At 33.1% G+C, this 13,252-nt stretch overlaps 1 protein-coding gene across 7 annotated transcripts in view; it reads left to right on the top strand.

Moving 5' to 3' along the window:
- The window catches only part of LOC119602334 (diacylglycerol kinase eta), a 140,586-nt gene extending 133,513 nt beyond the window's left edge, over positions 1-7,073 (top strand). For 6 of the 7 annotated variants that reach the window (XM_037953779.1, XM_037953780.1, XM_037953778.1 and 3 more), the window contains 4 exons: positions 3,946-4,168; positions 4,234-4,606; positions 4,665-5,487; positions 5,548-7,073. In XM_037953779.1, the coding sequence (XP_037809707.1) occupies positions 3,946-4,168; positions 4,234-4,606; positions 4,665-5,487; positions 5,548-5,856 (1,728 nt within the window). In that variant the 3' untranslated portion in view covers positions 5,857-7,073. Of the gene's footprint in view, positions 1-3,430; positions 3,557-3,945; positions 4,169-4,233; positions 4,607-4,664; positions 5,488-5,547 lie in introns of all 7 variants that reach the window. The other variant, XM_037953781.1, reaches the window with a different exon arrangement.
- The last annotated feature ends 6,179 nt before the right edge of the window (positions 7,074-13,252 follow it).

Raw genomic sequence — 13,252 nt, 5'->3', positions numbered from 1 at the left:
AACATTTTCAAATTCCTCCATACGTACCTTTATATCGTTGTAACTCACGTTATGGCCAGATATGAAATTATACAATTTTATCACCGACTTTTTCAATTGTGTGCGTTTCTTCCTTAATTGTTCCATTTTGCACGAATTCGCGTTCTATAATTACCGAAAAATTATCCTTATTATGGTTCTCTAATATAACTTTCGTTCTAAATGTTAATTGCCGGTTATTCAATGTCATACAGTAACTTTATTACGCACACCCTATTCTGTAGTCCAGCCACTTCACATTTAATATTAATATCAAGCCAAATCAAAAACACAAAATCCACATACTATTTAGCAAATCTCACAACCATATAACATTCCAGTTTCAAATGCACTGATTTAAACTTTATCAAACTGTGATCTAGTTCCATTATAGTTACAAGTGCACTGCCAAATCAAACACAGTTTTAAATGATCTACTTTAAACTTTGTCAAACTGTAATCTAGTTATACTATAGTTACAAATGCACTGCTTCCACATTCACAATAAAACTTTTAACTGCCTTTTCAAATATATCAACACTGTCACTGTTCTACTAATCCACATGTATCTTTCTTGTTTATTGTTTTGTCCTTCTCATACCAATTCACTCATGTATGTAAACGATCTTTTTGTCTTTTATCTTTTGACCACTGATTCTAATGTATGTACCAACCGAAATCCCATGTACGTACACTGTTTTGATATACCATGTATGTTAACACTTTTCCTTTTCTTGCTCCACAGAAATTTCATGTATGTTGGAACTTTTGCCTTATGTACTTTACGATAAACACTTCCAGACACTTATGTATGTAAGCTATATTCTGTATGTATGTATGACAAATTATATTATCCACGTTCCGTATGTACATATATACGACACACGTATTAACAAAGAATCACTATGATCACTCTTATCGATTGTTTTCCTTAAGGGTGGTTTTCCCTATGTAAGACAGTTGAACATGTATACACCCGATGTTGTTGTCGTTGGTAAATTTAATAAAAATAAGAAAAACTACCACGTTTGCGCGACGCGTATGTATCGTTTTTGTTATTATGCAAATTTTAATAAATTCGTAATCCACTTGACTTTACACAACCGCATCTGGGTCGATTGGACCAAAAATTATGTTCGATTCTTTAGCGGACTGTATAAAATTAAACACGGATATTTGTATTTTAATTAGAACATAAAATTATTTATTTCACTGGTTTTACATTTAATATAAGTTGTATAAAGTCTGTAATGAACTTAGTGGTTTCAAGTGTTGTTCTCTACTTGGTTTTCTGTCTATCCTTTCTTCCTTCCCTTTCGTCTGTCACAGTGTTACCAAAGTTTCAAAAAAATGATCTTTACAATGTTGTATTTATATGTATGTTAAATCAATATTATGAATTATAAAAATAAGTATAAAATAATAAAATATAATGATCGCGGTCATAAACATCTGAAAACTACATTTAGTTCTTGTTTTACGACCAAACAAACTGGCGTCGGAATCTAGTTTAGTAAAGAGAATAGCGACTTTATCGAAGTCGTTTTGAAGGATCTATAAAGAAAATAAAGTGATATTCTTTATAAGGCCGTTATATAAAGTGTTGGGTCAATAATGAACCGATAATTATGAGAGATTTTGATTCATTAGCACTTAAGATTCTCTAGTTTAGACTTTTGGGTCAATAATTAACCAATAATTATGAAAGATTTTGATTCATTAGCACTTAAGATTCTCTAGTTTAGACTTTATAGTGTTTTCTATAGACAGATGGATGGACGGCGGACGGACATGGCTAGATCTAAAAAACTATCTCTTGAACTATTTTCTTATCTTCTGAAGGTCCATCAAATGTCCACTAAATGGCACTCGCTTTTCTCTTTCATAATTATGAAGCAGAAGTTTCTGTTAAAGAGTAAAAGTCAATAGCATCTGTGCATCCATTCGCCTATTGTTGATAATCTGAAAGCTACATTTAGTTCTTGTTTTACGACCAAACGAACTGGCGTTGGAATCTAGTTTAGTAAAGAGAATAGTGACTTTATTGCAGTCGTTTTGAAGGATCAATAAAGAAAATAAAGTGATATTCTTTATAAGGCGGTTATATGAAGTGTTGGGTCAATAATGAATCGATAGTTATGAGAGATTTTGATTCATTAGCATTTAAGAGTCTTAGGTTTAGGCTTTATCGTTTTTTGTGGACGGACAGATGGACGGACGGATGGACGGACAGATAGACGGATGGACGGGCGGACATGGATTTTAGAATCTACTAAGGACCCAAGATAAGTATACATTTTTGTTTAACAAACAAATTCACAAAATGGTCGAAATTAGGAAAGCTTGTGTTCGGATAACCAGTCAATAGAGGCAAAGAGGCTCTTTAAAAGACTATGTGATTCGGGAAAATTTGGAAGAAATTTTGTTAATAGCTTTTATAATCCTTGTAGAAGACTAATATTTAAACTGCAAAATATTCCATAAAAAAACAACTAAGCAATTATAGTCGAGCGAATCCGACTATATAATACCCTACATCTATTACAAAAATAAAATGTGATTTAGTTTTCATAATATCAGATATACTTAAGCCATATATTGTTGAATAAAATTGTGGATATTTAAGTCAAATTTTGAAGGGGGCTTTGAATAGGGGCTATGGTCTAATGAGACCATATAATTATAAAATTCATTAGGGTCATCAAGGCTAGTATAGAACTTCGTTTTGCAGCCTTTTGTCGAGATACGAGTATATTAAACATAATTATAAACTTAAAAGCCCTATTCGTCGGGTTCAGTTGTATGGGGGCTAGGTGAAATAATGGATCGATGTTAACAATTTTCAATAGGCTTAGTCTTCGGTACCATAAAAGATCATGTACTAAATTTCATTGAATTATCTTCAAAATTGCGACCTGTAGTTTGATTACAAGGTTTACAAGCCCTATTCAGGAGTTCAGTAGCATGGGGGCTAGGTGAAATAATGAACCTCTTAACCATTTTCGATAGGCTTCGTCCCTGGAACAAAAGAATATCATGTAATAACATTAATTGAATTATCTTCAAAATTGCAACCTGTAGTTTGATTACAAAATTTACATGGAAGGACAGACGGACGGACAGACAGACAGACAGTCAGACGGACGGACGGACGGACATAGCTAAATCGACTCAGATTTATACATTAAGGTGGGTAAAGGACCAATATTATTGTTCGTTACAAACATCAGCACAAATCCAATTTACCCTCCCCACCAGTTCCATAGCAGATATAAAAATTCCTTTAATTATATTAAAACTATAAATCACCAACTATCGATTAAACTAATTTAACATACATACACACACACTACACGCTATCTACTCTATACATATGTATATCTTTTCTGGCTACAAACTCTTATTATAGAAGAAAAAATCGAAGGGTATGTGTATGTCGGAACGAGCATATGGATTTTTGGGTTTAAGATTTTTTGTGGTTGCGGAACCCGATATACGTTTAGCAACATTAGCTTTAATCAGACCACTAATACCATTGGTAAGACCAAAAAAAAAAAAAAACAAAAAACAAAAAGTTTAACCCAACAACCAATAAATATGTACTTTCAACCAAATCCGACAAAAACAAAACCTATCCTTTGATTAGAAAAACTATTAAAAAAAGGTATTATTTTTTTCTGTAGTTCACTATCCAAATTCTAATTTGTATGTAGTTAATTGTTTTTGTTTTTTTGAGAAATTTCCAAAACAAAAACTTTTATTGTATTATTAACATATGTAATTTTACAAACTTACAACTGCTTAAACTTTCAAAACATACCCTCATATTCTCTAGTAGTTTGTTGCAAAGCTAAAATCTATAGTTCCTTGAACTTAAAAATTTCTACAGCTTGATAATTAAAGTGTAAATGTGTTTGATCATTTTAGCCCAATGAAGCATTGCCTAATTTGCAAAATCTTAAAGGCTCCAAGACCAGTTTGTTTATGGGTTCAACTTTATTTGGTTTTGATCATTTTGCTGCTGCTGCTGCCGCCGGCTCTACTCCCGAAAAAGAGGACAAGGATAAAAAGGAGAAGGAAAAAACTCCCACTGAAGAGAATCGTAAATTGCCGATCATAAATCCCATAGTGAAGTTACCCAATTGGCCAAGTATTTTAATGATGAGAATGTTTGTTTATTAGAAAGGGATAAAACTTAAAATTATTATGTCTTAGATCTTACAGGAGGTTCTGGTTTTATTTCGAAATGCTTAATGGCCAATGCCGATACTTTGTGTGCAGCTGTTAGTCCTCTTATGGATCCTGATGAAACCTTATTGGCTGGCTATCATGAAAAATGTGTTATGAATAATTATTTTGGTATTGGTATCGATGCCAAGATATCCTTAGATTTCCATAATAAACGTGAGGAGCATCCCGAAAAGTGCCGTTCCAGAGCCAAGAACTATATGTGGTATGGCGTTTTGGGTTCAAAGCAATTGCTGCAGAAGACCTGTAAGAATTTGGAGCAACGTGTTCAGCTGGAATGTGATGGCCAGAGAATTCCCTTGCCTTCATTGCAGGGTATTGTTATTTTAAATATACCCAGGTGGGTTTTTGTTTGATTAAATCCTGGACATTTTAATATTTATGTGCTTTTTGTTTAGCTTCATGGGTGGCACTAATTTCTGGGGCAATTCCAAAAAGGATGACATTTTCCTGTCACCCAGTTTTGATGATCGCATTTTAGAAGTGGTGGCTGTTTTTGGTTCTGTACAAATGGCCGCCTCCAGACTTATAAATCTACAACATCATCGCATTGCTCAATGTCAAAGTGTACAAATCAATATTCTAGGAGACGAAGAAATACCCATACAGGTAGATGGTGAAGCCTGGCTACAGCCACCCGGTATGATACGTATACTCCACAAGAATCGTGTACAAATGTTATGTCGTAATCGCTCTCTGGAGGCCTCACTCAAAACCTGGCAAGAGAAACAACGTCAACACAGCATATCAATACAACGAGATCATTCTTCGACCGCTTCGGAGCATGCCAACTCCACGGATGAAGTTATTTCGGAACGTGAATGTTATGTTTTACTTAATTTCATAGAGGCCGTTAGTTCTCTAGTAAAATGGGTGAAATTCTTGATAATATCACATCCCACCTTGAGATATGATCTCTATGCGGTAGCATGTCGTGCTCAGGATGCTTTGGAGAGTATACATCCTCAGGGTAAACTATTGGAGGGTCCTTCTTTGAGAACCAAACTAGTAGAGGTTATAGATTCTTCAAGGCAACTATACGATGATGCTTGCACTTTATTAAGAGATCGTGGTCATAGTTTGATATTGAGAGAAGATTTGGAAAGTAAATTAAGTGCGGCCTTGGCTAACATGGAAATGGAGTTGAAGAAGTGTTCGGTGCAGAAGTGTGTAGATGGCAAATTAAGAGCCTATTTCAATGTTTTGGCTCCCAACGAAGAGGTAAGCTAGAAAGGTATCCTAACAGGGAAAAAATAAATATTCTTTATCTCTTCCCCTTAGGGTGATGGACGCCGCAAATCACGCGCTTTTTGGACCCGCCTACGTTCCGGCTCCACTGCTGGTCAACAACAATTCAAACCTCCTCTCACCAATACCCGTGAAGCGGTCAGCAATTGGAGTGTTAATGAAGTCATTACCTGGCTGGAAACCATGCAACTTTCCGAATATGTTGATAGTTTCTTACGCAACGATATACGTGGCAAAGAGTTGCTTACTCTCGGTCGTCGTGATCTTAAAGATTTGGGTGTCATTAAAGTGGGTCATGTCAAACGTATCTTACAGGCCATCAAGGACATGAATGAAAATTAAGCTAAACTCCGGTAAAGTATGAAAAAAAAAAAATCGAAAAACTGCTTAAAACAATCATATTAAAAGAAAACACAAAATATTTTTGACAAAAACAAAATTTAAATGTTAAATTAGCTAAGCTACCAAACAAATATTTTTTTGAAAATAAATTAAATTTAAAATAAAATATCTTTAAGATAGTGGCAGGATATAAACAGACAACACAAAGACTTAACACAAGCTGGCTATGCAAAGGAAAAAAAAAATTATTTATGTACCAGAAATGTTATGAGAAGTAAATTTAAGCTATAATCACATTGTTCAAATATTTGAGGAATTAAGCGTATTTATTAAATTCCAAATTTTGGAAAATATTTTCTTTCGTTTTATAAAATTAAACAAAATTTTCTTGATAAGAGGTAAAACTTAAGTTTACTTTGTGAACTATTTGAACAATGTGATGCATATGATCGTTTAAGTAAGAGTTGCATTTATGTTTCGTATGAAATTTAGTATATTTTAGATATATTTTTAATTATGAAACCAAATTGGCAGCTAAAAGGACCTTTGTATTAATGATCTCGATTAAAGATTATTTCATTCGCCAGATTTATAAGATTTATAATAATATCATGCTCATAGAAATATTATTTTCAAATTGATCAAAGAAACTTGGCAATGATTTCCAATTAACTACTCAAAGTTTACTCTTCAATGACTACTTCATATCATCTTTATTACTTTCAAGTAGCCTAGTAATGACTGACATACAATCTGATAAGTATGTAAGTACTTATGTTCAGCTTTCGCATGTACAAATAATTAGTTGACGCACAGTGGACTAACAAACTAGTCGTGTCTCTCCTATAATAACACAGGCCAATGAAATTAAAGTTTGTAAGAACTTTTGAAACCAATTCGACTATTTTTAATGTATTTTTAACTGCTTAAATCGAATCTGATATCTGTGTTTTTCTATCATTCACCATTTTCTCGCAAAATAGCATCAAATATTTTGTTCATATATTACGGACATTTTATATAATTATAAAAATATATTTACGTTTAAGGGTTAATAAAAAATACACCTAGACCACCATCGAGCCTGTTGTACGCTCTTTTTCATTAAACAAAAAAATCACTAAATGTATTATTTTTCGACGTCCAAAAACTCAGTTTCCTGGACGTAATTCCTAAGAATCTTCCAATCAGTGTTAGACAGGAATGTTATTTCCGGAATAACATTACTTCCAAGAATGCCTGGCAGTGGCAAAGAAAGTGCTCCAGAGTTTCACTGTCCTCTCCACATGCTCTACATTCGTCTGAATCCGCACGTCCAATTTTGCATAGATGTGCTCGTAATCATGTGTGTCCACTCAGAATACGTAGCATCATACTAACCTCGGACTTGCTCATTTTGGGGAGATTTCTCGTCTTACCCTCATCAGGGTCACCCCATAGGAAGTGTGTGGTTCTATCCACCGTTTCATTATTCAAAGATGCCTTATGGGATTCTTTCGCCCATATTTTTAATTCAGCTTTTGTTGCGTCGAAAGGTTTTGCATTTGTCAGGTTAACTACCTCGAGCTCCCTTCACTTTAAAGCTATTACATTCGCGTCTCGTTCCGAGACGAGACAAGTGTCCTGGTACCCATATGACGTAAACCTTACCTCCAACATGGTCTTAGATTTAATTCTATCTCCTAATATCACCCTAATTGCCTTCTGGATGTCGGTAAATATATAAAGCCCTGTAGGATCCATATTTATTCTAATCAAATTTGCACATTCTGTTACTGCTCGGACTTCTGTCTGGAAACTTGTGTTATGATTAGGTAAACGGTAGTATATTTATGTTTATATGTCTTCTATATAGAAACCCAAGCCCACTCTGTCCCCCAATTTAGAGTCATCTATGTAATAACTGATTCCTACTGTTAATTTGCCTAGTGTACTGCTTGACCTAGACATTCTATCTGGGATCAGCTTTTGAAAGTTTCCGACAATTTCTGGGTCTGATATATGATCAGGCACATCCGATGATCCTTCCACTGTGTCCAATATACATTGATGATGTGTCCTATAACCGCTTTTGGTCAGTTAACCTAAAGGAAAGACCCGTTCGGCTTTAAGCGCCGCCTCATATCTTAAATATGTTTCAATGAGTGGAATATCTAGCATCGTTTCCAGAGCCATGGTTGAAGTAGTACATATGGCACCACTTATACCCAATCAGCATGTACGCTGAACTCCCTGTTGTAGTTTGATATTACACTTTTTGTCCAAAGCAGTCCACCAGATTATTGAGGCATAGCTAGAATTGCACTAATTACACTTTTATAAAGCCAATTTGTCATGGTAGGAATAAGACGCTATTTCATGCCTGTAGGTCTCCTACATATCGCCCAGCATCGATGTGCCTTGCTGATCCTATCCTCTATGTGTGGTGACTCCATTTTAATTTCCGGTCAAGGATTACACCTAAGTATTTAACTTTGTCTGTCACCGTTATCTTCTTTCCCAGGAAGCAAGGTTCAGAATACGTAAAAATTTTTGTCTTTCTTGTGAAAAGACAGATTTCTGCCGTGTTAATGTTGAGGCTTCTAGGTTGAGCCCAGCTTAAGGCCGTATTCATAGCCTTCTTAGCTCTTCTACACTTTCCCTTTAAAAGTATTACGACATCATCTGCATAGACAGGGTAAGTCCTTTATCAGTTAGGGTCCTTAGAAGGCTGTTAATCGTGGTAACCCGGAATAAAGGTGACAAAATCCCTCCAGGTGGTATAGCGCGAAATATCGTTTTCCTGATAGTTATATCGTACATCTCGCAGCTTATCCATCTGTTCCTTAGCATGTAGTTGATCCACTTACGGAGCACCCGGTCAACATAAAACTGATCTAGGTATTGGATAAGAGTATCAGTGTGCACGTTATTGAAGGCTCCTTCGATGTCAATGCATACCGGTCACTGTACACAGTTTGCTATCGAAGGATTCACCTATGTAGGGGACAACTTCGTTTAAAGCTGTTTCCACCGATCGTCCCTTTACATAAGCATGCTGCTTATATTTCAGGTCTTTGTCTGGTATGTTTTTTTTAACCATACTATCGACTATCCGTTCTAAGGTTTTAAGTAGGAAGGACGTAAGACTTATCGGACGATAGGACTAAAAGATGATAATGTGGAAAATTGGTGGGTGACTTTTTTATTTCAATATTCGGAATCAGCCCACCAACTAATACTGGGATTAGTGGAAATTATTTAAAAAGTTGTTCCATCTTCGTAATCTTTCGTGTGTTTCAACATTCTAACTGATCGATACAATGAACATTTTATTATTTTAGTCGAGTAAAATCTGTCTAATATAAAATTTTCTTATACATTAGCTTCAATTAAAAATGTTTAACATAAATGCAACTCTTTTATTAAAAGAAAAACCAACCAAACCCCCCAAAACACAATCACACAAATTTTCCACAAAAAACACAAAAACCTTATGAAAATTTATTAATATAAACAAAATAATTTAACGAATATTTAAAAAACGAAATACACATTTAAATTTACTTATTTTACATAAATTTTAAGTTTAAATTTAAAATCAACAAAACAAAAAAAAAATTAGATGTTAAAAAAATATTTTTAATAATACCCTTAATAATTTAAGATTAACAAAAACAAAATTTACAAATATATAAAAAAAAAAATTTGCCCCAAAAGAACAAAAAGCAAATAACCAACAATTAATATTAAGTTCAAGACTTATTTTATAAAAAAAACGTAAAAAATTAAAATTTTTAATTAAAAACACGAATTTAATTTAAATTAATTAAAAATACAAAACACTTAAAAACAAAGTATTAAAATAAAAAAAACTCTTAAACACAACATTCTTATTATTCTAAAATTTTAAAAGCAATTTAATTCAAAATTTAAACTTTATATTAATAAAAAAACCTAAATAATTAAACTAATTTAAATTTAAGTTAAAAAGCAACAAAAAACGTAAATGAAAAAAAAAAAAATAAATAAATGACTGGTTCTAAAAAAAATTTAAAAATATTATATACCTATATTTTTGGGAAAATAAAAATAAACAGCAGTATAACGAATATTTAAATTGCAATTTTTAAGTATTTTTTCCAAAAAAAAAAAATTATGAAAATTTTTAAATAAAAAAGGAATTAAATTAATGTATGTATAAGATTAAACAAGTGCTAAATAAGAAGTTTATGTTAAGAGAAATGTTTTAATTTTTAGGAAAAATTCTGCAAATTTACTTCATAAGATGGAATGATGTTCAGTGGGTTCGCAGCTAGATTCGATCACATCGAATAGTCCATCAAAAGCTTTAAATATTGGTTTGGTGATCTTCTTACTAGTGAGCAGAGAATTGGCCGCATCAACGTCTTCTGAAGCCTTCTTTAGCTGCACACAGTATGATGACGTTATGCAGAGGACTTTGAACTTGTTTGGTCATCCATGTGAATGTTAGTGTTCTGCATGTTCAAAAATTCTAACAAAGACCGTTTTCTATCTGCATCGCTGGTCTAGGCGGTACTCTTACATAGGAAGGATGCCAATGACTATGAACATTGGCCTGTTTGGTCATCCATGTCGGAGTTATTGTTCCACATCTTCAAATGTTTAAATGTTTGCCAGTCTTAGCGTTAAATCTTTGGAGAACTCTTTAACATATTTGATCACCCTGTATACCCAAGGAAGCTTATCAGAGTCAAAATAAGGTGTCATGCTGTTCCAGTATTTCCTAGTTCGCCATAACATACTCGTAGTTTCCCTGAGTCATGAAGAGAATGCCTTCCAATATCTTTTTAAAGGGCATACGTGACCGTATTTGTTTATGGTCCTAGAGCGGGTTTTTGTCTGCGAATATTCTACTTTTTGACGATTTATTAGCATCTACCTAAAATCAATTTCAATTGGATCTTTCTTTATATTGGGCTGTAGTCTTTGTCAAGCTGGTTGCGGATTACAAAAACTTTTATTACTCGTCTGCTGCGGAATTTTTTGAAGAGATCTTTCTGAATTTGGGATAATTTTGCTTAGAAGAACTGACGCTGTGAGATGAACTAAAGGTAAAAACAACTGACGCTGTGAGATGTACCAAACGTAATGTTACGGTGCCCAATAATGGGCTGCTGTCTTAGTCATGCTGGTTGCGGTTTCCCAAAAACTTTTCGTACTCATCCACCACAGCACTCACGCATACAATTTGCAGCATTCTTAGCCATATTGTCAAGAATATATAGCTCCTGGATATATCTTGTTATAAGGATGTATTTTTGACTCTTCCTCCATACTCAATAGGTCACAGTTTTCGGCCTCTGATTGGGAGGAGACCTTTGTAGAAAGGTAGAACATTACTATGTCTACCAAAGTCCAAAGGCTAAAAGATCATCTTCTGGTAAGGATTCCATCTTATTTATTTTATTTGGCAGTTTTGGCACCATTACCTTTAATTAGCCACTCAGATTCTGGACACACCAGCCACCTTAATGTTACAAGTGTGGTGTGGGATATAATGTTGAAAGGAAAGGATTAAGAGGAAACCAATATTATTGTATTGGTCTTTCCTCTATACATATAAAGTTAGTTGAATAAGTCCAGAATCTACTTCGGAATCAATTAGGCTATGTCCTTCTATCCGTTTGTTGTTATTTATAAACTGGACTAGGAGATACAACCGGCTCCTGTCGTAGTGAAATAATAGGATTAAAAGGAAACCAATGCTATTATATAGGCCTTTTCTCGAAACATATAAAGTTATTTGAATAAGTTCAGCATATCCTTCTGATTCAATATGACTATGTCCTTCTATCCGTTTGTCTATATGTATATTCATTTGTCCGTCTGTCCCTATAAATTTTTTCAAATACCTCTAATTAGCCACTCAAATTCTCGACACTGTTACCAGCAACCTTAAGGTTACAAATGTGGGGTGTATTGTTCTTTACTCGATACACATAAAGTTAGTAGAACAAGTTCAGCATTTCCTTCGGATTCAATTTGGCTGTCCTTCTAACCCTTTGTTGTTATTTACTAACTGGATTAGAAGGACACACAACCGGCTCTTGTCGGGGTGAAAGGAAAGGATTAAGAGCAAACCAATACTATTGTATTAGTCTCTCCTCGATACATATAAAGTTAGTTAAGAATACATTTAGCGTCTCCTTCTGATTCAATTTGACTATGTCCTTCTATCCGTTTGTCTGTCTATCCGTTTGTCCGTCTGTCCTTATAAATTTGTTCAAATACCTCTAATTAGTCACACAGACTGTTACCAGCAATGAAAGGTAAGGATTAAGAGGAAACCTTTCTTTTTCTTCGATGCACATAAAGTTAGTAGAATTTTTCACCATCTCCTTTGTATTCAATTTGACTATGTCCTTCTATCCGTTTGTTAATATTCATGAACTGTACTAGAAGATACAACCGGCTCTTGTCGTGGTGAAACGAAAAGATTAAGAGGAAATCAATATATTGGCCTTTTCTCGATACATATAAAGTTATTTGAATAAGTTCAGCATCTACATCTGATTCAATTTGACTATGTCCTTCTATCCGTTTGTCTGCCTATCCTTATAAATTTTTTTCAAATAATTTTCCATTTTGTAAAAAAAAGATAAAACCATGGATGAGATCAAAATTTTATTGATAGAGATATAAATATTTACATAATATTGCATGATCTCAAAAAAAATATCAAAAATTACGCATAGAAATCATAACGTGCTTTATGGTAGAAATGCACAAATCTAGTTAAATCTAGATACAATAAATTCACTAAATTTGCTCTAGTTTCTTATAAAATTCAAAAAATTATTCGCTTTAACATTTTTTCCCAAAAATGTATAATCACTACCGAAAATTTTAAAACACTTCTCTTAACAAAAAAACAATTAAACTAAAACTATAAATTAAAAACAAATAACTTACACTATATTTCAAATTTATTTTCATATATTATTTCATTAACACACAAATATTTAAATAACTAATTTAAAATAAAAATTTTAATAAATAAAAAAACCAAACTCTAAGAGAATCTTGTGTATTTATCTTGTTAAACAAAAAGAGCCCAGTTAAATACATGATGTTCCCTTTTAATAATAAACAAATTTAAGGAAATTTTTTCTAAATTAAAATAAAAAACAAAAACAAAACCCCTAAAAGTCTTTAAACAAAAAATTCGAATTACGCTTATAAAACGAAACTTTTTTTCGTAAGACATTTTTTAAGATAATTTTATTTTTTCAAAAATATGAAAGATTAAAAAATTTTTTTTCAAAAATCTACTCCTAAGTAAAGAAAAAAACGATATAAAAATTTGAAAAAACATTAGACAATTATTATAATAAATCTATAATTAAATGTTTTTTAGATAATATTTGTATTT

The sequence above is a fragment of the Lucilia sericata genome, unplaced genomic scaffold (assembly GCF_015586225.1).
Source record: "Lucilia sericata isolate MDLA Ls3-8-SP2 unplaced genomic scaffold, ASM1558622v1 Contig000223F_arrow, whole genome shotgun sequence".
Lineage (NCBI taxonomy): Eukaryota > Metazoa > Arthropoda > Insecta > Diptera > Calliphoridae > Lucilia > Lucilia sericata.
The sequence above is the reverse complement of the archived record's forward strand: the minus strand, read 5'-3'. Positions and strand labels throughout refer to the sequence as shown.